The sequence below is a fragment of the Aquila chrysaetos genome, chromosome 19 (genome assembly GCF_900496995.4).
Source record: "Aquila chrysaetos chrysaetos chromosome 19, bAquChr1.4, whole genome shotgun sequence".
Classification (NCBI taxonomy): domain Eukaryota; kingdom Metazoa; phylum Chordata; class Aves; order Accipitriformes; family Accipitridae; genus Aquila; species Aquila chrysaetos.
In genome coordinates this window covers 8,173,496-8,200,189 of record NC_044022.1, presented here as the reverse complement: position 1 = coordinate 8,200,189, position 26,694 = coordinate 8,173,496, and the positions used below count along the sequence as shown (strand labels likewise).

General features: G+C 40.5%; 3 protein-coding genes and 1 long non-coding RNA gene across 24 annotated transcripts in view; 2 read left to right on the top strand and 2 right to left on the bottom strand.

The window, feature by feature from the left end:
- Window positions 1-613: 613 nt before the first annotated feature.
- Window positions 614-1,943, top strand: LOC121232447. Its single transcript, XR_005930890.1, has 2 exons — window positions 614-1,533; window positions 1,613-1,943. It is a non-coding gene; the product is annotated as an uncharacterized LOC121232447 (long non-coding RNA).
- A 2,045-nt stretch (window positions 1,944-3,988) lies between these two features.
- On the bottom strand, window positions 3,989-16,786 carry SKA3 (spindle and kinetochore associated complex subunit 3). Of its 3 annotated transcripts, none has more exons than XM_030043071.2 (9): window positions 16,538-16,786; window positions 15,337-15,401; window positions 14,272-14,437; window positions 12,230-12,653; window positions 9,016-9,116; window positions 8,040-8,224; window positions 6,576-6,788; window positions 6,277-6,395; window positions 3,989-5,393 (listed from the first exon to the last, which is right to left on the bottom strand). In XM_030043071.2, exons 1-9 carry the CDS (start codon window positions 16,638-16,640, stop codon window positions 5,360-5,362), a joined length of 1,410 nt encoding a protein of 469 aa, XP_029898931.1. In that variant the 5' UTR covers window positions 16,641-16,786; the 3' UTR covers window positions 3,989-5,359. The 3 variants fall into 3 exon arrangements, with proteins under 3 accessions (XP_029898931.1, XP_029898933.1, XP_029898934.1); XM_030043073.2 differs by having other exon boundaries at window positions 6,576-6,785; XM_030043074.2 differs by having other exon boundaries at window positions 8,040-8,221.
- Window positions 16,787-16,926: 140 nt separating this feature from the next.
- On the top strand, window positions 16,927-18,757 carry MRPL57 (mitochondrial ribosomal protein L57). Of its 2 annotated transcripts, none has more exons than XM_030042328.1 (2): window positions 16,927-17,023; window positions 18,272-18,757. In XM_030042328.1, exon 2 carries the CDS (start codon window positions 18,277-18,279, stop codon window positions 18,586-18,588), a length of 312 nt encoding a protein of 103 aa, XP_029898188.1. In that variant the 5' UTR covers window positions 16,927-17,023; window positions 18,272-18,276; the 3' UTR covers window positions 18,589-18,757. The 2 variants fall into 2 exon arrangements, with proteins under 2 accessions (XP_029898188.1, XP_040974354.1); XM_041118420.1 differs by lacking the exon at window positions 16,927-17,023 and adding an exon at window positions 17,055-17,505.
- Window positions 18,758-19,524: 767 nt separating this feature from the next.
- The window catches only part of ZDHHC20 (zinc finger DHHC-type palmitoyltransferase 20), a 56,340-nt gene continuing 49,170 nt past the window's right edge, over window positions 19,525-26,694 (bottom strand). For all 18 annotated transcript variants that reach the window (XR_005930861.1, XR_005930862.1, XR_005930851.1 and 15 more), the window contains one exon: window positions 19,525-25,250. Coding sequence is in view for 2 of the 18 variants with exons in the window: in XM_041118417.1 (XP_040974351.1) it covers window positions 25,225-25,250 (26 nt within the window). In the remaining 16 variants the exon portion in view is untranslated. The remainder of the gene's footprint in view (window positions 25,251-26,694) is intronic.

The window sequence follows — 26,694 nt, the reverse complement described above, 5'->3', positions numbered from 1 at the left end:
ACATCATCTCTGCTGCTTCATCCTCCTCAGGGGCAGGACTCATCACACTCTTCCCCTGCTCCAGTGTGGGGTCCCTCCCCTGGGACACAGTCCTCCACAAACTTCTCCAACATGGGTCCTTCCCACAGGCTGCAGTTCTTCATGAACTGCTCCAGCATGGGTCCCTTCCACAGCATGCAGCCCTTCAGGAGCACACTGCTCCCACGGGGTCACAGCCTCCTTCGGGAACCCACCTGCTCCAGCATGGGGTCCTCCCTGGGCTGCAGGTGGAGATCTGCTCCCCTGTGGACCTCCCTGGGCTGCAGGGGGACAGCCTGCCTCACCATGGTCTTCACCACGGGCTGCAGGGGAATCTGCTCCGGTGCCTGGAGCACCTCCTCCCCCTCCTTCTTCACTGACCTGGGGGTCTGCAGGGTTGTTTCTCTCACATGTCCTCACTCCTCTCTCCAGCTGCCATTTCTGTGTGCCCCGCAGCTTTTTTTCCTTCTTAAATATGTTATCGCAGAGCGGCTACCACTATCACTGATGGGCTCAGCCTTGGCCCATGAGGGTCCATCTTAGAGCCGGCTGGCATTGGCTCTGTCAGACATGGGGGAAGCTTCCAGCAGCTTCTCACTGAAGCCACCCCTGTAACCCCCCCACTACCAAAACCTTGCCACACAAACCCAATACAAGGACCTTCTTCTGAGGGTGAGGTTTGTCCCAGTAGCTGTGTCCCCTCCAGTCCAATTCATGCACAACCACGCAAGCAGTTGTCGCAGGGAGGAAGCAGGGTTTGGGAGCAGGAGTGATGGCTGCTGGGGTGCAGAGGAATTGCTTCAGCTGCTGTGGAAGCGCTTGCGGAACAACAGCCTCCAGAAACCTTACCAAAGCAGCTGGACAGGCAGGATACGATTCCCTGAGCAGCTTAAACAGCCAGCAAAGGACGTCCCGGCTCCCACTGCCCCTGCTGTTTCCCTTCTCTTGCCTCAACACCCATCAGTGCCTTTGCAGGTGAGCAGTGATTTGGGTCAGTGCACAGCATCCACGAACAATTTAACCTTAGAAAACAACAATTAGTTCCTGGTAGTTGGGCAAGCAGGAGTGGCTTCCCATGCAGCCACAACTGCAGTGACACAACCAAGGGCGTGGGACCTGCAGCTGCAGGAGAGGAAAGGCGGGACCGTGCAGCAAGGCCTTACATCAGTTTACAACAATTGCGTAAGCAATCATTAGGGAGCATAACCGCAGGGCTTTAAGCCAGGAATACATTATGCCAAAAATTATGAAAGTATCTGAACACCTTCCTGCTCGGTATTCTGCAAACTATACGTTGCTTGGTCTCTCCCCAGGAGAAATGCCTGTCTACCACAGCATCTTCTTCCATGGACCCTTTCCTGTGCATGCACACTTGTGCTTTTTTTTTTTTTTGCCTTTTTTTTTTTTTTTTTTTTTTTTTTTAAACTCTTCAACTTGAATTAGACAAGACAAGATCAAAGAAATTCACAGACCTGGTCAGCTCCCTGCCATGATGTCAACTGCCCTTTTTTAAAAGTAGGTATTACAGCATGAGGTTTCACGTTTAAGTTGATAGATAATATAGTCAGCACTGACTGATGTCTTGTCTTGGTAGGAAGGTGCATTCCTGTGGACTAATGTACATGTGATTGCATAGTGTGGCCACTGGATGTTGTCACTGCTCCTTAATTTATAAGAATGCCACAATCTCTGAATTACTGTCCCCTGGAGAAACAAGGTACTCCCAAAATACAAGGCAGCTCCAACATGAGCTACAGCTGTTGACAGAGCACATAAAACCACAAGTACTAGAACATCTGAATAATGACAACGGGGAACAAAGCAAATATCACATCTTACAGAAAATCTAAAACATCCATGATGCTTTAAATAACCAAGGAAGCCTGGACTCCAGTTATTGCTCCAATGATTTACAAAAACATCAATAAAAGCACAATGGGAGGTGCTAAATGCGATGCTTGTCATTTATCCATTTGACAGCCATCTGGGAAGTTTCATTTCACTGCGAGATCTATATTTGTATTTAACATCAGGTAAAACATTTCCAAGATAAGAAAGCACTGACCATCTTAAGGAGCTTCCTAGGCAGAACAGTCGAGCTGCTCCTTTGACAACGAATGGGATTATGGAGAGAAGCTTCCATTAGCTGACACATTTGACAATACTTAAATGAAAAAAAGATTAAGAACCACAGCAAATGAAGGAAAACTAAAGGCTATGCTTTTTTGGTTGCTTCCCAGATGTCCCTAAATACTGAAGTGCAATTTTGTGCTGGGTTCAATCTTTTCTGACTGCAGGCTACCACTAGAAGATGTGATCCCATTCTCACCTTTCCCTTACCTCTGATCTAGTGCTCACAGACAGAAGCTGAGTTTGAGATTACTGTTGGGGAGGACAAACTAGAAGAGAAAACAAAATCAATTATTCTTTCAGTGGCTCAGCAAATGGAATCCATCACAAAACAGCACAAACCCTAGATTCTGTGCAAGAGAACTGGTGAAACAGCCTCTAGTGGAAGCAGCCCCTGGTTAAACTAAATTAAGCACAACACAGAACCGTACTCTGAGTCAATTTGCCTGTTTTCAGGTGATGACTGTCCCTTACAGAACCACTGTGTTTGCTACTTATTTAGCTACTGTTTATCCAAACTGCACTTTCTGACAGGCCAATGCTGTTATCAGATTCACCCCACAACAAACCAACACATAACTTTTAAGTTCTTTTGCATTATTCTCACTCTGACATATCACTTTAGTGCGCAGCAGGACAAACCTTTCTTCAGCAGTGATACTGGCTTAAGTGGAGTTTTACCCTCCTCCAGCCCCATGGCTACATCCTTGGTCGTTCCAGTATTTGAACTTGTGCAGTTTATCAGATGGCCACACAGCCACCTGTGTGAGAAAACTAATGGGGGGCAGGGAGAAAAAAGACAAAGCAAAACACAAAACTTTCCCTCCCCAGCTTATTTTGAACACAGATCAGTTTCCAACACTGCTTATGCCTTCACTTCAGCCAACTTTTCCCTCCCCCACCCCCAATACTCAAACCACTGCTTAGGCCTTACTGAAACCTAAAAGGTTTTCAAAGGTAAAGCACAACAACAAACTAAAAGTAGTTTTTGTTTTGCTGCTCTGATTATATCCACCTCAGAGCAATGGTCCTGCTATAAAGAATATAAGCACAAACAGCAGTATTACTTGTATTAGGGTAATACTGTAGGCAAGAAAAAACAAAACTAACCAGTAAAACTTCGTTTTTATATTCCAAAAAGTCTCATGCCAGCATCATGTCACAACAGCTTGAGTAGACCAGAAGATTTTAAGATTTCAATTGTCATCTTGAAGATAACTTGTATCTCAAAATATTAATCGAATCCCTTTCACATTAGTCAATGAAATAGCTATGAAATGTAGCAGAAAACATTGTTTAATAGGCAAGAAAAATGATGCAAGTGGCTTACGGTGAGAACCTCAGCACTGCTAGGTACAACTCTACAGTTCCCTAATGGAGGAAAGGACAGTGGAATGCAGAGTTGTTCTCAAGTTTAGGGAAAAGACACTTGTAAGTCCTTTTGGGAATTTCATTAGTTGAAGGCAGACAGGAACACAGCAAGGAACAGGACAGTAGTGCTGCTCATCCCATTTCATGTTAAATGGAGTCTTTCAGGATGTCTGGCTTGCTTCAGGGCAAGAAAGTAGCCACGAAGTGCTGCGGAGGGAGAATGCAGGCTGTGAACCCCCTCCTGCTTAGGTAAATCTGGTACTGGTAAATCTGTCTGGCTGAAAGATTCTTGCTCTGCAGCAGAATACTTTGTACCTTTTTAAGACCGTGAAATTTCATGACTAGCATCCAGCCCATTAAGTGGTTTTAGTCTGCGAAGATGTTGGAAGCAGGTCTGGCCTTCGCTCTCTGAAGGAGTTGGGTAGAACAAATAAGTGTTTTTATAGCAGCGAATGATCAGTTTTCCAAGTAGCCACCAAGCATCTGAGACAGATTTATTTAGTACTCAAAAGTGTTGATCAAGCTCAAAGACTGACACATAATAATACATGCATCTCTAGATGTTTGCACATACTGAGCATTTAAAAAAAAAAGGTGGAGCTATGTTAAGAAAGTTCAGAAAAGTATATACTTCTCCCCATCTCCTGGGACAGTCTCTCCCTTCTTATGTGTTGCAAGCCTGCCCTCATACAAATGACAGAATTTTAGCCATCAACAGGAAGACCATGTACAGCTGTTAAGAGCTCATACTGGAAAGAGCAAACTGGCTCCAAACAAGGATATGCAGCTAGGATTTCTTGTGGACAAAAGTAAAATCTCTGTTAGAAGAAAAAAATCCTAGTTACTATTACTACCAGATATCAAAAAAGTGCCCAACAGCTCTGAGAACTTAAGCTTGGTCAGCTATTACAGGGATAGATGTGCCTGTCTAGAAGCAACACCACCACTTACAGAATGCACATGGCAAGCAGCGCAGGAGAGTAAGCAGTCACCTACATGCCTGCCAGTAAATCCTTCTAGCAGTTGAAGATACATATAACCAGTACCAATTGCACAATATATTTTCAAATAATTCATATTTGAGCCAGAGTCACCTTGTCAGGATACAGAGGTTAAAATGTCAAAAGGAAAACAGATGTATAGCACCTAATACAATGTCAATACAAGAAAACTGTAACAAGAAAGGTGAAGCATCATAAAAGAAATGCCTGTCTGTCAGACAGTAACAGAGAGCCTGATGCAGGAATATTTCTGATATGTCTTAGTATTGCAGAAATGACTAATAACATAGAAGTGTTTTAAACAGTAAAGCAGGAGTTACTCTTCCAATAAAAAAACCAAACTTGCTTCTGTTGAAGATACCAAATACTGTTCAAGTACTACACTTCCAACTCAGCCCTGAAAAGATGTACAGTGTCACCAGAACAGCCAGAGATATCCACTTTCTGGGGCGATATACTGGACTTTCCCTTTATTGCAACCTAACTACACTTCTCTACAGCCCACTGCAAATGCAAGCATACACAACAAACCCGAGAATCAGGTGAAACAACTGAAGTACTACCTAACACATGACCCCAGCCCTCTGAAGCATACATATCTATTTAAAAACCCTCAATATATTTTGCCAGTAATTTCAATAAAAAATTAAGCACAAGTTGTTAGTTCAAACAAGTTTATCCACATCATGGATAAATAATTTTTCTCCATTAAAAAAGCTTTTCCTTTGTCTGGCTCTTTCCTCCCACCAGTATTTTCTCTTGCTTTTTGAGCTTGTTATGTCTCAGTGATAAGATCCATGAATGTAAACCAGTCTCAACACAGTCTTCAGAGCTTGATTTTAGTTGTTTGGCTTGAAAAATCCAGGATATCCTCTGCAAATATATCCAGAAGAGTTCATGAACTTATCTCAATCATATTTTGAATTAGCAGAAGACACAAACATTGAAAACTTTATTATCTTGACAAGAAAAAACAGAAGGGTCAGCTAAAGTAAGAGCTTTGCTCTATTTGATTACTCAAATGGATTCCAACTCCAAGTATATTAAGATACCTACTTTTATCAGTCTCATTCTGGGTTGTTGTGATTATTATTTGACTCCATACATGTTCCTTGTACCTCTTACCTAAATAATCTGTACTGACCCCAAGTTTAACAGATAATCAACAAGCGTAATATACATTACTTTGAATCAGGAATATCTACACTTGATCAAGTTGTCACAAAAACTTCTCTCTATTCAAATTGATCGAGCTATTTTTAAAGCTATTATTCCATTGTTCAAAGATTACTCATGCTTATTGTAGACTAATTTCATCTCACATATTGTTCATAAGGTGGCTTTGCATTTCAAAGAACTTTGTCTTTGCCAAAATGACCATGAAACCAGTTGTGTTACTTACAGAGTTTTCTCCAATTCCTTAGTTTTATTCCCTAAATTTACTCAGAAGAAAGCGTTCATCAGTGCTTTCATTGCCACAAAGCAAAATATACCTACAGATAAAACAGTAAAACTCTACCTTCATTTATTTTTTTTTTCCTAAAGTTGGGAGGATTCAAACACACAGTTATAATATTCATTCTTTACAAAAAGGCAGTCAGCTACCATGCCAAAGAATAGTTACTTAGTCACAGCAACAAGAGCTATTTTGGTAGCTGAAGAGCAAGCAGCTGCATGAATTTCTAAATGCATTAAAGCACCTTCGTAGCACCTTCAAATTAAATTACTTAACCAAATTTGTAAAATTTAATCATACCTGTTCTCTTTATTACAGTAATCAGTGAAATCACTTCCACATCTTATAGTATTTCCTGCCTTGGTCTCCATTTCCTTGGCTTTAGAAGAGTCTACTTTATGATTATACTTGGACAGAATCTAGAGGAAACATTAAAAGGGAATAAAAAGAATTATCTAACAACTCAAAACAGGACTACAGTTTATACGTTTTTAATAAGTAGCAGAGAACTCTTTGAAGAACAAAATCAGATAGAACTAAGCCTTTTAATTTTATTATTTTGATATAAAAAATATTTAGGAAAAAAAATGTTAGCTAACCTGTAGAACATCATCTGGTATCCTTGTTATTTCTGGAGGTGGAGGAGTATTGAGTAACTGGTCATAGTGTTTTATTTTAGGAGGAGAAGGGTCTCCAAAATGTTTAAGATAATCATCAGAGCTCACAGCAAAAGGAATGCTATTTTCTACATATTGTTTATCTGTTGCATCCTTCTTTGTCACCGACTCAGTCTTTCCCCCCTGCTTCACCTGCTGCAAAAGAGGTATTAAATGCCTTCAATTAATCTACTTATCTTAGGTAAAGTATTTAATAAAGGTTCTTACAAAATTACCATTAAAAAGATCTTCTACAACGACATAAGAATAAGTAGTATTGGAAAAGAACCCTGTATTGAGTCCGTGGGGCAAGGTTTTATTTGGGGTGGGGGGCGTGGGGCATAGGGGTGGCTTCTGTGAGAAGCTGCTAGAAGCTTCCCCTGTGTCTGACAGAGCCAATGCCAGCCGGCTCCAAGACAGACCCGCCGCTGGCCAAGGCCGAGCCCACCAGCAACAATGGTAGTGCCTCTGGGAGAACAGATTTAAGAACAGGGAGGGGAAAAAACAAACACGAACAGAATCTGCAGCCGGAGACAGGAGTGAGAAGATGAGAGAAACAACCCTGCAGACCCCCAGGTCAGTGCAGAAGGAGGGGGAGGAGATGCTCCAGGTGCCAGAGCAGAGATTCCCCTGCAGCCCGTGGTGAAGACCATGGTGAGGCAGGCTGTCCCCCTGCAGCCCAGGGAGGTCCACAGGGGAGCAGATCTCCACCTGCAGCCCAGGGAGGACCCCATGCTGGAGCAGGTGGGTTCCCGAAGGAGGCTGTGACCCCGTGGGAGCAGTGTGCTCCTGAAGGGCTGCATGCTGTGGAAGGGACCCATGCTGGAGCAGTTCATGAAGAACTAGAGCCTGTGGGAAGGACCCACGTTGGGGAAGTTCATGGAGGACTGTCTCCCAGGGGAGGGACCCCACGCTGGAGCAGGGGAAGAGTGTGATGAGTCCTGCCCCTGAGGAGGATGAAGCAGCAGAGACGATGTGTGATGAACTGACCATAAACCCCAGTCCCTGTCCCCCTGTGCTGCTGGGGGGGTAGAGGTAGAGAATCCGGGAGTGAAGTTGTGCCCGGGAAGAAGGGAGGGGTGGAGGGAAGGTGTTTTGAGATTTGGGTTTTTTTCTCATTACCCTACTCTGGTTGATTGGTAATAAATTGAGTTAATTTTCCCTAAGTTGAGTCTGTTTTGCCTGTGACGGTAATTGGTGAGTGGTCTCTCCTGTCCTTATCTTGACCCATGAGCCCTTTGTTATATTTTTCTCTCCCCTGTCCAGCTGAGGAGGGGAGCGATAGAGCGGCGTTGGTGGGCACCTGGCATCCAACCAGGCTCAACCCACCACAAATCCCAAACTGACATTTGAAAAACTGCTTATGGTAAAAAGTGTGTGAAAAGGTACATAATTGCTATTTACTACCTTAGCTTCTGTTTTTAGCCATCTTGTTTCAAAATCTGGAAACTGTGGTGTTTCTGTACAACTAGGAAGAGGCAGTTCATTTGTCTCTGGTGACCTTGATAATACTGTATTATTTGTTCTGGAAGGGATTTTCACATCAGGAGTACAGAACACAAACACCATAGGAGAAGCCATCCAGCCAGCTGCTGAAATGGGGCGGGGGTGGGGGAGGAAGAACAACAAAAATAGAAATATATACATACACACATATAAATATTATCAATTCCAGTGCCCTAGTTCAGTTTTCTATTAGCTTTTCATAGATTTGCATATTCTAAAATGCATCTATCATTTTAGCTGATATTTTTAGTATGAAGAACCATCCAAATACAGAATTCCATAGAAGCTGCAAATGTAAAAAAAAAAATAGTAATAAATCTAGTCCCACTACTGAATATAACTGAAAAAGCCGAACTTAAATCAACATTGCTTTAGCTTCTCATATATTCAGTTGTCACTATATTTGTCCCAAGATCTTCACATTTTCAAGAACATATTATATCTCCTCTCAAAGAAGTTTCAGCACTACTCTTGAAAGATTTAAGTTACTGTCTTGTTAGCCTCTTTCAAAGCAGTTTCTTTCCTATCTTTAAACAGATCTAATGGGTATTCTCAGAGTAAAAGGCTAAGTTGGCAAAACAGGTTTTTTCTTTCAAATAAGGGTAAGTTGCAGTTACAAAATGATGCATCCCTCTGCATAATTCTAGATGGATATGAGAAGAAGAATGAGCAAAGATTTACATTGAAGTGAGAAACTTTCCCACAGAAGCCACAAATATTTCATTTTCTAGACATTACTACTCATATGATGACTGTGCCTGAGTTAACTATATTTAAGAAGAAACAGTTTAAAAGTTTACCATTTGTTTACAATGCATTTACACATGCATTGTAAAAAATGCATATATACATTTATTTCATGTATTTTTAAACTTACCATTCTCAGCTGTCACTTTTGGTTTTGGCCCAGGAGTAAACATGATTTCCCTGGATGTCATTTCTGGTACATTCACTTCATGATCATCTTTTTTAACCAAACTGAAAACCAAAACTGTCCATTAGCTCTCAAGTAACATGAAGAAGTCACAATTAAAGGAATACTGTCAACCTGATCACTTTTCTAGTATTGTTCATCAACATGCAAGTCAAAAATACATTTCCTCAAAAATGATTCTTTCATAGATTTCTTTATCTAGGATTCTACTGCAGCAGTTCGTAGCATGCAAATGTTTAGTCCATCCACAAATTATCAAATATAGCGAGATTTCAATCCAAGGCATAAAAAAAAACCCCAAAACAAATCCCCATCCCAAAAAACCAAACGAAACCAAAACAAAACAAAGGTGTCCAGGGTAGGATCAACTTTCTTTGTCCCAGATGATCAATTCTGTGTTGGGGTACAGTCTATTTTATTTTGAATTGCCTATTGCCTACAAAATTCTAAAAAACAAGAGGAAATATTTTTGGCTCTTAACCTACTAATGTTATTGTGAACACTAAAAGATTTTTAATTCTATTTTTAAGTTTGAATAAGATTACTTATGTTTATCACTAGCTGACTTCAGAGTGAAAAGCCATTTAATATAAATTCCACAAAACTGGAAACTGAATTTTTTAAAATTCTTTTTTCACATCCAAGCTATTCTAGTGGAAGAAGGGTGTAGGGAGTTAAGAGACAATACCAGACAAAAAGTGGAAGCTTAACCTAAACTCTACATAAAAGCGTGTCTATAAGAAAATAATTTTAAATGTTTAAAAAGTTATCTTAACTATGTGAACCAGATTTAGAGCTTCTCTACAAAAAGCCTAAGCTTAAAAAAAAATAATCCATTTGAGGCAGTATATTTTACATCTCAAATTTTGAGTTAAAAAAAAAAGTTATTTTTCAAGTCAGTTTTGCCTTAGAAGTATTATAGATACCTGAAACCATATGGGTTTTAGTTTTTACAATGGAGAAGAACAAATATAACAATTTATTCTTTTCTTTCCTAATTACTTTTGGTTTCAGTTTTGTAGTAGGTGCATCAAAGTATATTGTTCTTTTCACCTGCTTCAAAACTGAAAACCTGAAAAACAAAGTTGGAGGAGTTGAAGTCCACTAAATATTTCTAAGAACTTTGAGATGAATTTTTAAAGTGGTTTTCACACAATGCACAGCTGCTAGACAGATTTCAGCTAGGTACAAGACCTGGCTGGGAGAAGTAAGGTATATAAAAGGGCAGGGCTGTCTCCAAGAAAGTCAGCATTATTACCTGTCTCTGTACCTGGAAACTACAGGTATAAGGCTACCCCACTTGTACTAGTTTTTTTTCCTTATCTGATCCTCGGGGAAGAGATTTTTTCACTGGATAATGGGCAGAATATCTTTCCTTTATTAATTCTTTTTGTTGCTTTTTTATTTGCTGGCTTAGTGTTCTGCCCAATTAATATGCTGAGACTTCTCACTAAGAGGTGAGAGGAGTGCTTTTTGCAGCTAACAAGTGTTTAGTTGTTTCAACCTTTCTGATCAAAGCGCAAGCTAACTCTAACTTAATGTTGCAAAATAAACAAAACAAATAAGGTAAAAAACAGTTAAACAACATTTTAACTCTAATGACTTGATGTCACGACCTCTCACATAAGCCACTAATTCTGAATCCATACGCAGCTTTAACTTTAGTCACAATTAGCGTGTGTCCATCTGTTTTGGTCATTAATAATGATGATGTTTTAAATGGCGATCATGCTGTAACTAATTCTCTACAGAATTTTAATATTATCATTAGGGTATGGAAGACTGCTACTGTGATTTTTTTTTTTATTATATATAAATATCACTAGTGGACTGTCTAATTGTTTCACTAGAAGCCACAGAAATAGAATCTACATTTGTGGATGCATCCATTTATAAATCACAGCCATAATTAAAGCTGAAGATCACATTTAGAACAGTTCTCATTAAATAGGAAAAGTTGTACAAAATCCACAAAAAGTTATAGATATCAAAAGAACTTAAATTGTGCGATAAGACAAAACTATTTTCAAAATACTATTTGAGAGGGAACAATTTTTTAATTAATATCTTTTGGGATTCAGTAAGTTTTCCTGTTACTACAATTCAAATACTATACGGCTTTATAGACATTCTAGTATTTATATAACCTTTTAAAAGGAGAGACCCCAAAGCTATTTTAAAAGAAAATGTATCTTTTCACTTTTTCCCCAGCAATCTTAAAATTAAAAAACCACTTAAAATTTAACCATTGCAGTAAACTGGATCTTTGGGGGGCAAAGTCACTTAAGTTGGCATGGTTCAGAAGAACTTCACACCTGTGCCTATATTGCAAATATCAGGGATTAAAAAACAAACAAAAAAGTTGAATGATTATTTCCACAACTTATTTTGAATATGGTACTTGTTTTTTTGAATAAATTTCTCTAAATACCAAATATTTAGCTGCAGAACAGTGAGTTTCTTTTAAATACTGTCAGCTTTTAAAATTGAATGTGTAGCTAATACTAACTATAAAAACATGATCTAACTACCTTTACATTACCTTAGAAGTATAGAAAAGTACATTTACTGCTAAGGCATTCTACACCTCACTGCTGCAAATTCTTTTGTTTAATTTTAATTAGAACAGTGAAAATCTGGAGATGTCTTTTCAACAGAAGACTGGAGCAAAAAGAGCTAACTGTTTCTAAGGTGGGGCTGGATAACATAGGAGAGAATACACTGTTTCTACAATGACGCATTCTACTGAATGCTTTAGAAGGTTATTCCAGGTCTATATTCCTAAAGCTTTTGAAACCTTTGAATTGGCTATGTAATATCTACTGCAGACAACACATCCTCAAATCCAAATCCAAGGTTAAGGAAAGCAAAAGATCACAGATATACTGTGCATTTTCCCTATGTAAATAGATTTTGTATGGAAGATTCTTATCGTGGTGCAGTCAAGGGAAGGAGTATATCAGAGACGTGTTCCATGGCAGCGTTTGGCACTGCAAAGGGTACATGAAAAGACACAGGACTAACTAGCTGGTAGATACTAACATACCACCTGCTTGAAGAAAAAGAAAAGGGCAATAGCAGCAAGAAATTAGTACAGCAAGAAGAAACTACAGAAAATTCAGCAGAGAAACAATCTGAACTTAAGTAATGTACTCACTTCTTGCTTGTCTGAGCAGTTTTACGAATAAGTGACATCGTATAATCTTCATTCATACACATGGTATGTTCACTAATGCCAAAGTGTTCAAGTTTTGGTGTTATACACTCATAATCGTCCATCTTTAGCATACATTTTGGTGTTTTGGGCAAAATACAGGGTGTCTGTGTTTTTAGCGGAGTCCTGTTCTTTGAATTTTCTTGATATGCATTTGTTGCATGTTGTCCTTTCACTGCGCTCCAAGGCCTGGAGAATGCATATTGTGAAAGACCAAAATCAGAAAGCTGGGGATTACGCAGTGGGTCTGTGGGCACCCGTGGCTTCTCAGTACATGCAGGAAGATGAGGTACATCTGCTTTTCCTTCATCAGATTTAGTCTGGACAGACACTGTTGAATCGCTGTTAACAACTTCTTCCTCCTCTTCTGTTTGAGAAAAGTAATAATAAATACAAAAAATTATGTCAGAAGTTTCTGGTTTAAGAATTTATAAAATAAATTGGGACTTCCCCTCAATTCAAAATTTTTTTATCTATTATTGTAAAAAAAAAAAATAGACTCCTTCTTTCATTTTAAAGCACTGAACCTGAAGCTACAACAGATATCAAAAGGTCATATTATAAATATAGCTTAGCCTGATACAAGTCACACATTTACTGAATTCCACTCTATTGGTAAATATTATTTCTAGGAAAAATGAAATTGAAAGATCTTTACAAAAGTTTATTTTTAATAGAGTTCGTCTCCCTGCATGGAGCAGGCAGGAGGTGCTAATCTCAAGTATACTTATTTGTTTTTAGTTCAGTGCAAGAGTGAAAATTGATTAAAAATGTACAACAAATGACAATGAAAACAAAATTTGTATAGAACTGAAAATGTTTTTGGGGAAAGAGCAAAGGCTGCACACAGTACCAGAAAAACAGTATTGAAGAAAGATTATGAAGCAGCAAGTAAAAACTTATGAAAGAGGGTAGCTTTTTAGATAACAAGAAGAGTCCACTGCAGAAATAAGCAAACGCAGAATTTGTACATTTCTATAATTAGATAAACTGAAACACCCCCAAATATTTGTGAATTTCTGCATGATGCAAGAAAGCGGGGGGCAAGCTATTTAAAATACTATAGCAGAGGCATTACCTTTTTATGTGTATTGGTATTACCTATTCAGATACACTTAGCTTAAAAATACATCTTAAAAAATAAATTAACCTTGTAGCTCTGTTTGAAGTCTTCTTTAAAGGCAGAGAGAGGACAGGAAGGAAGAGACTATAAAATTAGAGCCTTCTGCCATATCTTTGTAAAACAGGTGTAGTAGCTTAACTCAGAGGTGAATATGATCCATGACTACAATTTTGTTTTGTGTAATGACTGGATAACGCTCAGAGGAAGGTTAAGGTGTACCCTGCCAAAGGCTTCTTTAAGATTTATTGGGCCCTTGATGCTGAAAGGGGTAAGCATAGTACTGACAGTTGTAGTATTTTAAACTCATTTGGCATATCTGGATTTTTCACACAGGTGTGTGTGCACTTTCTGACTGGATTAAGGATCTCCCCACCTCCAACGATCAAGCTAGTACCGCTTGCCACATGTCACCTAATCCCCATATGTGCTTCTCTTGTCCCATTTGTGCTGCGGAGCACGTTATTTTAAGATTTTCTCTATGGTGATTTAAGTTAATGGAATCATCACATATGAATACAAACTAATTCAGATGCATCTACAATAGTTTCCCACGCATGAGAAGCTGAAACAGCATAATTCTCTGCGTTACGAAAACATGTTTGCTAACATGTTTTCTGAATATAACTATTACTGGAGGAAAAAAAACCCCAAACCAAACGCAAAACCCACACACTAACTTAAAAGCATGCCAGGAGATCTAACTCTTCATATTTTTGTTTTATTCTTATGGCACCAATCACAACAGAATCTTTTACCCTCTGGATATTATGATAAAGCAAATAAGATAGATGTACTTGATCTCTTAATTAATAGAAATATACACATAGCTAAAGAGAACATTTGTCTTCACATACTGTGTTACCTGTAGAGTCTTTGACAGGTGGTTTGTAGCCGTATTTCTGGAACAGCTCTCTTATTTTTCCAAGATCTGCTGCATTTCTTTGCATCAATATTTCACTTGCCTTCATAAACTCATGAATTGCTTGTTTTTCAGAGCAACTCTTACCAAGACTGGCATTAACATCTTCCTTTGGGAGCAGAGGGAAACACAGAAATATTGGTTTTCAAATTATCACATAGTAGTTGTTTACACATGAAGTGTTTTGGGCATAAGTATTAGACTTCAACTCAGATGACGATAAGCAGCAAATGTAGGTCTTATCTATACCTAAAAACTAGGTTACAAAATATCAGGAATATATAAGGCACGAGTGTACAAAACCTTAAAAACGTTAAACTAAGATGACAGTTCACAGTATGATAACAACTTACTGGTAACCTCTCAAACAAAAATATATGCTTTTACTCCATAAAAAAATATGAGATAGCAGCAATTAGTTTGGACTCCTACTCCCCATGTACAAAGAATTAGTGCAGAGCATATAGGAAATCTCAAGTTTATATTCTAGCTTACCTCTCAATTATTTCTACACTTGCTCATTTCTATGGCCCATTTTTTCTACTTCTATTACAGAAATAAAGAACATTTCTTCATGTTTAACTGAATGGCTGAAGGTACTGAAAAACTTTTGTGAAGACTTTCTTTATTCTAAGTGCCAGTCATCAAACACAAACAAGCATACCTCTTCTCTAGGGAGCTGCTGCTCCTGAATCCTTTTCCCCTATATCTACGCCTTGGCACAGCTACAACTTCCCCGTTACCTTTGTCCCCTGATGATCCGAGTGACAACACTGATTGCAAACTAATAAATACTGCTAAATCTACTTTAAGTCACCCAAAAGTTTTTGGGCATTACCCCAACATCCACAGCCATTATGAGGACTTAGAGGTAAATGAATAAAATAAGGGTCAGAACAGCTGACTAACAAAGTTGTATTATGGCTTAATGATGAAAACAGAACTGTAAGTTTATGGACACCCTCCGCCCCCGCAATTTTTCAAGAAGTAAGTGAGTTAAGATGTTACCTTCAGACTCCTGATTTCACAATGGAGGTCATGTAAGACTCTTATTGGAGATTCATCTTCATAGTCTTTGATATGCATGTCACATAAAGGGGTTTGGAAAGAAAGAAGGGGGGGTTAGTATTTCAGTGTGAAATTACATTCTACATCAGAACGTAATCTCCTATAGTAGAGATGCTGGAGTCATATGTTAGAGAGTCAAAACAGAGAAAAACAAAGAGAAACTAGTTCACACAGGGTACCTTGCACAGCATGAGACTGCAATTTGCACAGTATGTTAAACTACACAGAGAAACTGCACAGGCTTCCATTTTACTGTTGCAGCTACTACTGTAAAAATTGATGTATAGCAGATATTGGTACAATAGGTAAGTCCCCGGGCTATCAAGGATTATTTATGCTACATTTTTATCCTTAAAGACTTGAACTTGAAATAATAAAAATTGAAAAAATCATTATAGACACCACTGAAAAACATACACCAACAAAAAGCTGAATTCTTCCACCTTATTTGCACGTGGGTAGATGCTAGTATTATTCACTTACGCATGCAGCAGTCATTACTTATTTCACTGAAAACCAGGGTTAATGCAAATGGTGTAAAACAGGACACCTGCTATGTGACAAGAGATAGCACAGCGATAAATCCAATTAGAAGCTTGAGGTAGCTGTGCAGAGAGAACAAGCCTTACAAATGCATTTTCCTGTCTCAATCCATGAAAAGGAATAAAAGCAAGAACGCGATTCCCATTTCATCCCGTTCATCCCCGCAATAAAAGCTCACCTACGCACCCACAAAGGAGCTTAGATAGACAATGATAAGAGGGGGAGCCCAAGCAATACCCTGCAGACCTATGCCCAGGCCTGCCACCGGCCCACCAAAGGCCCGTCTCCTGCCCAGAGGAGCACAGGGGCACAACAGCAGGCGGGAACCCAAATCAAGGACTCCCGAGGCCCAACCGCCTTCCCCCCCGCCCCGAGGCAGAGCCATCAGCCCCAGCGTCCAGGCCCATCACCACGAGTCACCGGGAGCAACTCTCCAGATGACCTTCCGAACTCGGGGTCTTGCTGCCTGGGGGTGGGACGGACGCGACAGCAGGAGCCCCAGCGCACGGCTGCGGCCCTGGGAGCGGGAGAGGCCCCGGCCCCGGCCCCGGCCCCCTCGGTCGCCCCGGTCAGGAGACGAGGCGAGGCCGGCGCTTACCCACGTCCTCTCCGCGTAGGGCCCTCTCGAGCTGCCTCGCCTCCTTCTCCAGCGTGAGGGCTAGGGCCCGCAGCTTACCGAAGAAGTCCCTCGACACGTCCATCGCCCGCAGGGGAGGGGAGGGGAGGGCAGTACCAGGGGGACAGCGCCAGCGCCACCCGGCGAGGGCCGCCCGAGCCCCACTAGCCCCAGACCGCGCAAGCGGCCGTTAACGGCTGCCCGGGAACTGGGGCTGGCGGCGACTCTGAGGAGAGGAGAGGAGAGGAGAGGAGAGCAGAGCCGGGCCGGGCCGCGCGCTGCCTGAGGGGGACGGTTACCGCCCGCCGCCAGCTTCGAACGGCGGGCCGCGCGCGCCCCATTGGCGCCGACACGCCCCGCCCGCCGCGAGCTCTCGCGAGACGGGCCGCCCGCCGCCGCCGCCGCCGCCCGCCGCCATCTCGCTTCCCGCCGTGGAGGGGGGGGGGGCTGGAGCCGCCACCGGAGTCGGTGAGTGAGGGCGGCGGGGAGGGGCCCGTTAATTACAGGGCTCGGAGCACCGCTGTGGCCTCTCACGGTGCTGCTTCGGCCCGAGCGCGGGGTGTCTCTTGGTGGGCCGGCCTGGGCGGTAACGCCGGTGGGGAAGGGGCAGGGGATCCTTCTCCCCGGGCAGCCGCGCTCCGCCGCGCCGGCCGAGCCCCGCCTAGAGCTGGCGGGTGCCCAGCGGCCCGGGTGGCTCCCGTGGCACTGGAGAGCCCCGGTGGGCAGCCCCGTCGTGCCGCGCGTCGGCCTCCATCCCTGCCGAGGCCGCAGCGGCCGCAGGCCTGAGGGCGGGCAGCCGGCACTGCTGAGGAGACGGGCTGCTCTGCCCTGCCCTGCCGGGAGAGGAACCAGAGAGCGAGGCAGCAATGCCCCCGCGAAGCCCCACAGCTTCACTTCTGAACTGTGTCGGGGAGCGGAATGTCAGCATGCAGTTGCACCGCGGGGGTGGGGTATGGTGGGGTGGCTTTTCTCAGCAGTAGTGCTGGTTAATGCCGTGTTAAGGCGCTTGGCTGACTTGTTAGTTGATGAAAATACTGTGTAATGAGAGACTTAGGACTAATAAACAGGTTAATGAAGAGCAAGCATGTCAAATCTAAACATAGCTTGGCCTTTCTTGCCTCTGTTACGCTTGTGAATTGTGTCGGAAACTCTATTTGTGCTTTCTACGTACACTAGTTGGTGTACTACAGGATATTGTTCTTCTCTACAAACCAGATTTCCCATAGTTAAAATACAAGACTAGGTAATTGTATACCAATAAGTTTATTGAGAGACTGTAGTTCTAAACTTAATACTGAGGAAAGGCCAGATCTGGATCTAGAAGACAGACCTGGAAACACTCCCTGTTTTGACAATGCAGTTAGCTATTTGAAGAAGGAAGGAATGAAGTGAATCCTTTGTTTATTAGTACCTGGCACTGGATTTTTCGTAAATAATTTATGGATGATATGCTTTAATCTCAATGTAAGGATAACTCAGTAAACTCTTTAACTAAATAAAGATTTCAGTTTCCCTTTTCTGGTCTTAAGTTTACAGTATGTCTGTCATTGTACTGTCTACGTAATGGCTGGTTGCGAGTATCAGGTTCTGAACTTCAAACTCAACAGCCAGCTAAAAGGCAGTGTAGTGTGTTAAGAGTTTCTCATTTTTCTTGTTACATTTTTAATTTTAGTCCCTAAGGTAATAAGTATTTTATATTTTTGTTTGTATTTTGAGGCATAATGTTTTTAACAACAGTATTACTCCGAAAGAGAATTCCTGGAAAACAATGGATTGGAAAGTACCGGCGACCAAGAGTGGTTACGCTTTCAATGAAGCAAGCAATGATCCGAAGGCTGGAAATTGAAGCAGAGAATGAATATTGGCTGAGTCGACCTTACCTGACACGGGAACAGGAGTACAAACATAACACAGAAGAGAGACAGGCAAAATGGGAAGCTTTCAAAAGGCTGACGAAAGCCAAGTTTCCTGAGCATAGATACATTAGTGATCATTTAAACCACTTAAATGTGTCAAAAAAGTGGACATCTTGATTAATACAGCGTATTTATATTTGGCATGTATTACGCACTACCATGGGATCTGCTGTTGTACTTATTATGGTAGTTTTGTAACTAACTCAGTATAATAAGGGTAGATGACAAATAAGACCTTGCTACAGTATACAAAATCTTACATTAAAAGTAGTCCTACAGAACAGTATATGTTTTCTTATTATTGTCTTTTTCTAAAGAGACAGTTCTTTCTGTGGCTCTCTACCATCTGCCTGCCTTCTGTTCTTCAGGGGTTTTGCATAAAACTGTGAGTTACCAAGTGCAGTGCTGATGATTTGAACTAGATGTATAGCTTCACCATTTTCCTTTCAAAAGCTAGGAGAACACACCTGCTCTGTTGAAAGGGATTATCCGCTGGTACTGACCAGATGGCTCTTACTGGTTACTCTCCCTTCTGAAGGGATACTTCTGTAGAGATCAATACTCGAGACACAGCTGATACTATGTAGGTAGTGCTCACTTCATCAGGCATGCAAGGACCAAGATGAACTAGAATTACTCAGGTGTATGAGGCTTGAATTCATGGAAGATTGTAAAATGTTCCAGTTTTTTTAAACTTTCTGGAAAGAATTGCTGAATTTAAATGCCAGTGTCATTGTCATGTCAGTGTCAACTTGGATGTTACTGCCCTCTTACAGAGATTATTCCTGATCTAAAAGGAACATAGCTGATTCCTGTTTGAGTGGCAATCTGATTTCTAAGTCACGTTTAGTGTCCTGAAGGAATATAGTCAGCCACAAGTCAGAGGTTTTTTTATTTCCCCTCTCAAGACCAAGTGACCTAGAAGATGTGTCAAGAATGAGTGTAGTCTCAGGTTTGTTGCAGCTGGAGTGTAAAATCTGTGGAACAGTTACAAAATGTTTCCCAGGTAGGCAGTTTTCCTCACCAGTATACACACAGGCTACAGCTAAGCAATTTTCACATTCTTTCACGTACTTTTATTAAGTTGATGTTGCATTCAGTCATGAATTCAAGTGTCAAGTCCATTCATATTTTGTCACTTTGGAAAAGAGGCCTAAAATGGTACAATTTTTTTATTTAAACATGAACTATACTTCAGAGAAGTATGAACAGGTCTGAACACTGATGTACAAAATCTTGAATGCACTTTTAATGGTTATAAATGGCTTAAGATAGATAACATTTATGGAAAAGTATACATATGGGGAAATTGCACAATACAATTAAAACATGAAGGAACTTCCAGGCAAAGCATTGTGATTCTGTATTTAATTAATTCATTTATAAAAGCCCATTTTAAAAAGTTACTTCAAGTATTAAACTATAAATGGCAACATGTTTTCTCTGTGCATAGGACTAGTCCTATCTGTAACATACCAAAAATACAGTAAATGTGTCGTTATTACATATATCTTTTACACTTCACCTCAAACTTAAATACAGCTCATCATTACAAGTTTAGGTAGCACAATTAAAAATGACTACATGGAAGCAGAACAACTGGGACATTGTGATTAGTGCAAATGTTGATGACCCTTGCTGGCAAATGCAAAAATAATTGCTGAGATAACCCAGCGATATTTAATTCATCTCAGTTAAAAAGGGGACGGGGAGAGGGGGCAGATTTAAGAGCAGGTTTGCTGCCTGTTTCTGTGATGATAGTTTTATGATTGTAAATTGTTCAGAAAGATTTAAGTTTCTCACAATAAAGGTGATAGTAACAGGTTAAGGGACAGGAGAAATCGGAGAGGAACTTGCTAAGTGTGTAAGTTGTCAGCTAAGCAATGTGAACGGAAGGGAATGTGCCTGTCACCGTTAATGCTTTGGTGCCAATAGAGGTGATCCCAATGCTTCATCCCCAACACACCTGCTTGACTGCTGAGCATGTGCTGTTTCTTGGGGCAGGGGATGGGAAGAAAGATGGGGAACCCCCCCCCCCAAAACAAAGCAAGCAATCCTGTAAACATTATCAGACTTCACTACCTAATGGAAACAAGATTCAAGTAATTGCTGCAGAAAACAAACAGCCAAACACCAGTTTTAATCAGCATTAAAACTAACTACAACTTGCAGCTTCATTACATGTCATGACAGTTACATAATTAAGAAAAATGCATATAAAAAGCTGTTGATATATACAAAATAAATTGATAGAAATGAGTGTAGTAAATGTGTTCAGTATTATAACAAATCACTATATGCAGCTGCTCTCTTTGGTGCCATTTAGGGATAGAAGAGCCTCTGATATTGCATACCTAGCTATTTTTTAGGTACTGTGACAGATGTGTTCTTGATCTGCACTGAGTTAAAGTAGCTGCTGTTTGGAGCCTCTGTAAACACATACCTGAATCCCCCAATCACAGACAATTTTAGACAGTGTCGTCAGAGAATGTACACTATGAAGCTCAAAGCTGTAGTTTGGTTTTGTGGGTTTTTTTTTAAATTTTTAATAAATATGGTCAGACAGTGCTCCAGATCTAGGCAGATCTGGTTAATCCATGTCAGTCAATGCATCTCTTGGTAAACCTGCCAGACAGTGATGCTGCTGCAAACGCTTTTTTCCTCCTCTTGGGGCTCTGGTGAGCTACAACTGGACCATACACTTTAGATATATCAAGAAGTTCTTTGAGTTCATAGTGAATGGTATTGAACTTAACCAAAACCTCCAAACCCCAAAAGAGTAATTACAATACAGAAGAGCCACACAAGATCATATGAGGGAAGAAACAGTACCCGAAAACTGCAGGCACTTGGCACTCTGGAGAACAGGACCAGTTTCTAAGAATACCATACCAAAAGTAGCTTGGTACCTGCAAACTGAACGCTCAAGGGGCAGCTTTAACAAAAATGTTACCACAATTTCTACTCAAATCACTAAAAATAGAAGTGCCCAAACTCCCTCTAAAATAACCCTCTGAATATTTAAAGTGGAAGTTTTCAATCAAAGGCTTATGATGCATCTAACTTGTGACACTGCGATCTCGGGATAATGCTGTAGGAAGTCAGTTATGACACCAACCTACACCTCCTCCTGCACTCTTCCCGTAATATGCCTTTGGTAGCAGCAGCAATGATGTGCATGTTGTAGACTCTGAGAACAAGTAATCATAAGAAAAAAAACTGTATTAGCTGTGTTTCAAGTATTTTCTATTTATGGATCTGCCTGCCTTATCTTCAGAGGGACAGGTTTATCATCTCAAGACATTTCAGAAATCTTGAGAAGTCACACTGAAATCTTGCCCTATATCAGGCTTCTGTCCTCACTCTGGGAGTTTAATGTCATTTTGTGTGCATGACTCCTGTGTGTACATGGATTTTTTTTAAAAGAAAAAAGCATTAAGAAATACTAAAGCATAGTTCCTAATTGCAGCCAATGTTGACTATCCTGCAGTAACTGCAATACTATTTATGGCTTGCAATAGTAATTGTTTTGACGGATCTAAAAGCTTAAGGGCTGTTATTTTTAGTGATGATCTAGGTATTTTCAAGACTTGCCAACAGAGAGTAGGTTAAAGCACAAAACCAGCACATGATGCAGCACCCTAAACAGTTGTTTTCTCAGGATCCATCTCTCTTTTGGCCTCCTGAACAGGCAGAGCCGCTCTTCTTGCTGCATTCACCGCAAGTTTTCAGCTCTTCAGTGCATGGGCCAAAAGGACCTATTTCCTGGAGCACCTCTACAGCCCCCCTGCCTCTGCTGGCAGCGATACCCAAGTCTGCTTGCAACTCAACAGCCAAACAGCTCTTTGTTCTCACCAACTTTTAAATTCCTGGCTTGCTCCCTCATTTTGCCTATCCTACTCTTTGATACAGCGCAGAGTGCCCTTGCTTATGGCTAGGGAGCTGTCAGGACAGAACTCTGGAAAAGAGAAGACACTGTCCTGCTGCCTTAGACGCGATACCTCCTCTGCAGCCAGGGCCTGCCAGGAAAACATGACCCTCCCATCCCACTCACTGGTGAGCCCTTGGAGTTCATCAATACAATTCCCTTAGACAAGTTAATTCCTTTATACCAGTCTGGCATTTCTCTTAGTAACCAGTTCCCTGGAGGGGAAGAAAAGGGGGAGGGGGTGAATTTGGAAGAATCATATTTGAATCATTTTACTACATTTCATGTTTTTCAAAGTGACTTTTCAGTAATGCCTGCTTTTACACCAACAGTAACTCTGGCCTCAAGAGTATCCTAAGCACACTGCTCTCCTCCTTTTTTTATCTGAAACACGAGAAAAATCTGGGACAAAATGTACCCATGATCTGCATAAAGATGTCAGAAACATCAGCTCTTCATGAAAAGCCACAAAAATATCCACCAGATATATAAAGAACTGGTTTCAGAAGACCAGCACTCGCTAGAGAACACACATAGAGTTAGCCCGGTCTGTTTACTTGCAGTTTTCCTGTAGATTAACTATCCTGACTTAAGAAATCAAACAAGTTACACTGATGTTAGCCTACAGTATATATAAATTCATATGGGGGTATATCAAGCACTTTGGGGGTGGAGGGAGGGGGCAGAGACTGTATTGCTGAATCAGTAATATTTACCACATCAGAGACATAGATTTTGCTTACAGTTCTGCTGTGCATGTATGCGTTATCCCAGCTGTAATACACTGATGCAGTAAAAGCCAGATGATATCCTGGGTCCTCCATTAGTCCCACCAGTATTTGGGGCTGCAAATTTTGGTATTCAGAATGAGCCATTTGAACTTGCAGTCTTCTGTCTCTGTTGTCTTCCCGAAGAAATTTTGCTGGTGCAGTACTGCTGAGAGGTTATATTCAGATGAGCACTTCTCACTTGACATTTGAGAAGAAAAAGCTAAACCTTTCAGATTAATGTGTAGCAATACTTTTGTAAGTTTTGATATTAGCAAATGCAAAATTTCTTGTACCAAGTTTGAAGAAACATTCTGCAACTTTTATAAAACACTCAAGTTTAGACCATTACTTCTGTCTCAGGAACATCCAACAGTGACCAAATCATGTTCATAGCTTCTCAAAGTGTTCTTGTTCTATAAGATTAATATCTAAGAAAATTTATTCTTTCCAAAGGCAAAAAATACTTGTTTTAAACCTTACAGTATACTTGATACCTTAGTATCTCCATCATAAACATATTTAACTTAAGTAGCAATCAATCTGGGAGAGAAACCAAACAGGTTCTTTTGGTCCAGATCATCAACTTGGCTACTACCTTCAGTCTGTATCAAAAGGGCTCATGTCTATTTGTAATCAGCATCAGCTAAACATCAGAAAAGTTACAGACAGTAAAATAGTATTTGTCACTTTTTCCAGGTGCAAAATTCCAATACCTCCCAAAGATGAGTTAGCAGTCTTCTCTATAGAGGAGTGAGGGGGAAAAAAAACCCCATATTGTTTGCTGTAGGTCTTGAGCTTAGGATGGACTTTATTCCTCACACAGGAAACACATTTTGCCTTTTGTGAACAGGTACATCACTGCACAAAGTACTCAATCTTTAGCAATTTCAGCATCACTTAAACTGGACTTGAAAGTGGCAGACTAAAGCATACAAATTCTCAGTGTGTTAACCAGATGTATGATCCAACACTAATTTTCTTGTAAGTACTTGATATTGGTTTAAATGGTACTTTAGAACCAATAAAAACTTGTGCCTTTATTAAAAAGATAAAACAAAACTATAAAACAGTATTTATAAACCATCAAGAGTCCCATAGAAAAAGCAGTACTCTTCCAGTTCCATTTTCTAACAACACACAACTGCAATAAGGTTTTTCTCAGGGGTACTTTACCATTTTGTTACTGCCTCGTACAGAACACTGCAGACTAACAGAAAATATAACAGTTGTTAATTCCTTTTTAGATTGGCTTTTCTTTGTATGCTGATAGACAATTGTTGGAAAGTAATAATCCATGCTTTTTTCAACTAAAAAATGGAGTTTGCTTCTTTGAGCTCTGTTCTTGATATGGTTACATATATCAAGTTACACCAATGAGGGGGCTCGATCCTATAGCAAAAAAACCCAAGTAAAAGGCTTTTATGTTGTTGGCATTGCCTTGCTCCAAAGCACAGCTAGTAGAAGGAATCCTCAGTCCCAAAAGACTTGGAGAGCTGTGATCATGGGGTAGACTGGCTAATAGGAAGGTGGGGAGAAGACACCATCCAGTCCATTCCCCATCACCTGGTGCTTGAACTATGTATAGTTGCACTTCAGACTCACTGGCCATGCTCTATGTTGATTTTCTCCCCCCCTCCCCGTTTTTTTTTTTTTCTTTTCTTTTTCTCTTTTCCTTTTTTCTTTCTTTCTGTATCCTGGAGACCTGCTATGGAAGTGACTTCTGCAGTGCCTAAGGTATGAAGTTTGCCTGTGGGGAGGTAGTCTCTGCAATCTACCCCCATCACTGCAGCATACAGAAATGCATAGTTCCCACTCTGGACCTTGTGCATCCAAGCAGGGCACTTCAGGATTTGGCCCTTTGGTAGCAGTATATAATTCAGTGTTGCATAAATGCACGTTAAGAATCTTAAGGCATCTGTCTTAACTCCCCTGCTCTGCAATAGTGCTTACAAGAATCCATCGTACTGTGCAGAAACTTAAATTTCTTGTCTCTTCCTAAAATGTTCATGTTCCATTTTTTACTGATAACTTCTTCCAAACAAAATTAAGTAATATTCAAGCACAAAATGTGTTGCAGAAACCTAGTGAAACAAAAAAGGTAATTAGTGGAATTATACCATTAGCTTTGAAAAAGTAGATCATAGTGCATGACAAGAATGCAGCTAGGTAACATGATTTACAGACTCCTGATTCAGGACAGCAGTTAAGGTAACTTCAACTCATAATTAGCCTTCTGGAAGGTGTGTGGGGTTGTTTTGTTTTTGTTTTAAACCTCTTATGTTTTAGAAGATTATCTGCACTAAGAACGTCAATCCATCACCACTGACCTATGGCTAAAGTCTCTTGGATCCCTGATTGGAAAGAATTGCTCGTTCATTTTTAATTAAATTGACACATACAGAGACACAAATGGTATTTGCCTAGGTGAGGTTGGGGGACTGCTAGCTGGGGGATTGGCCACCTTTTGCAAATCACTCTCTTTTTTCTAGAATAATCAGGGAATTTTTTTCATCCGCTATGACTTTGCTTCTGCTGCGTGTTATAGGCATAAAATTGAAAAATACAACTATCAGTCTGTTACAGGGTATACAAAAGTGCATGGAACAGATGTTGGATCTCAGAGCTATTGCACAGTTGCTTACAATTGCAGGAGGACTGGAATTAACCCCCTTGGTCTACAGAAACTGTGATCAAAACCAACTGAACTCAGAACATCTGAAACATTGTGCTACTAAGTTAACCATTATTCGAGATAACACATACCAAAATGCTTTTGTGTTGGGTGCAATTATGCACTATTTATTTACACAACTTTCAAAACTACAGCAGTTTGGGTAAGTGTGACACAAAGTACACAATCTTCCTTTATGAAATCTGGCCTGACTTCAGGAAGAGAGGAAGGATACAAAGAAAATTAATCCCAAACTATTACTAGTTAATTGTCTAGCTTAAGCCAGTCACTTAACGGTCCCTCTCTAAATCAGTGGAAAGAAAGATTAAGACCTTTCTATAATACCCTATCAAAGGCTGCTGGGATGAACTGGTCTCAGAAAATATGTATTCCTTTCTATGAAGAATAGAAAAGCGTTAGTAACCTGTTTAGATCAGATTAGTTTTTATATAGCTACAGGCTGAAAGGAGTCCCTTGCTTGGGACATTCATTTGCACATTTTTATGAAGTGTTAAGAAAATTTGCAAAGGGAAAACTCATCTTTGGTGGGTTCTCATGGTCGAGTAGGTTTTTCAGAAGTACCACTAACTAGTCTAATTTTGGTTTTGTGTGAGTTTACATTGAACAGTCTGACCAACATCAGTCCAAGCATCACACCATCCCCCACAAAGACCTTTTAGACAGATTTTTTTTCTTGAAAACAAACCACCCCTGCTAAACCCCACCAAAACAATGATTCTAGGTCAGAAGCCTTATTTAAAAAAAAAAGAAAGAAAAAAAAAGTGATCCTAAAATTACTGAGGTCACAAACCTCAAATATCGTGTTTTCTTTCCAAAGAAAATGGGAATTCCTC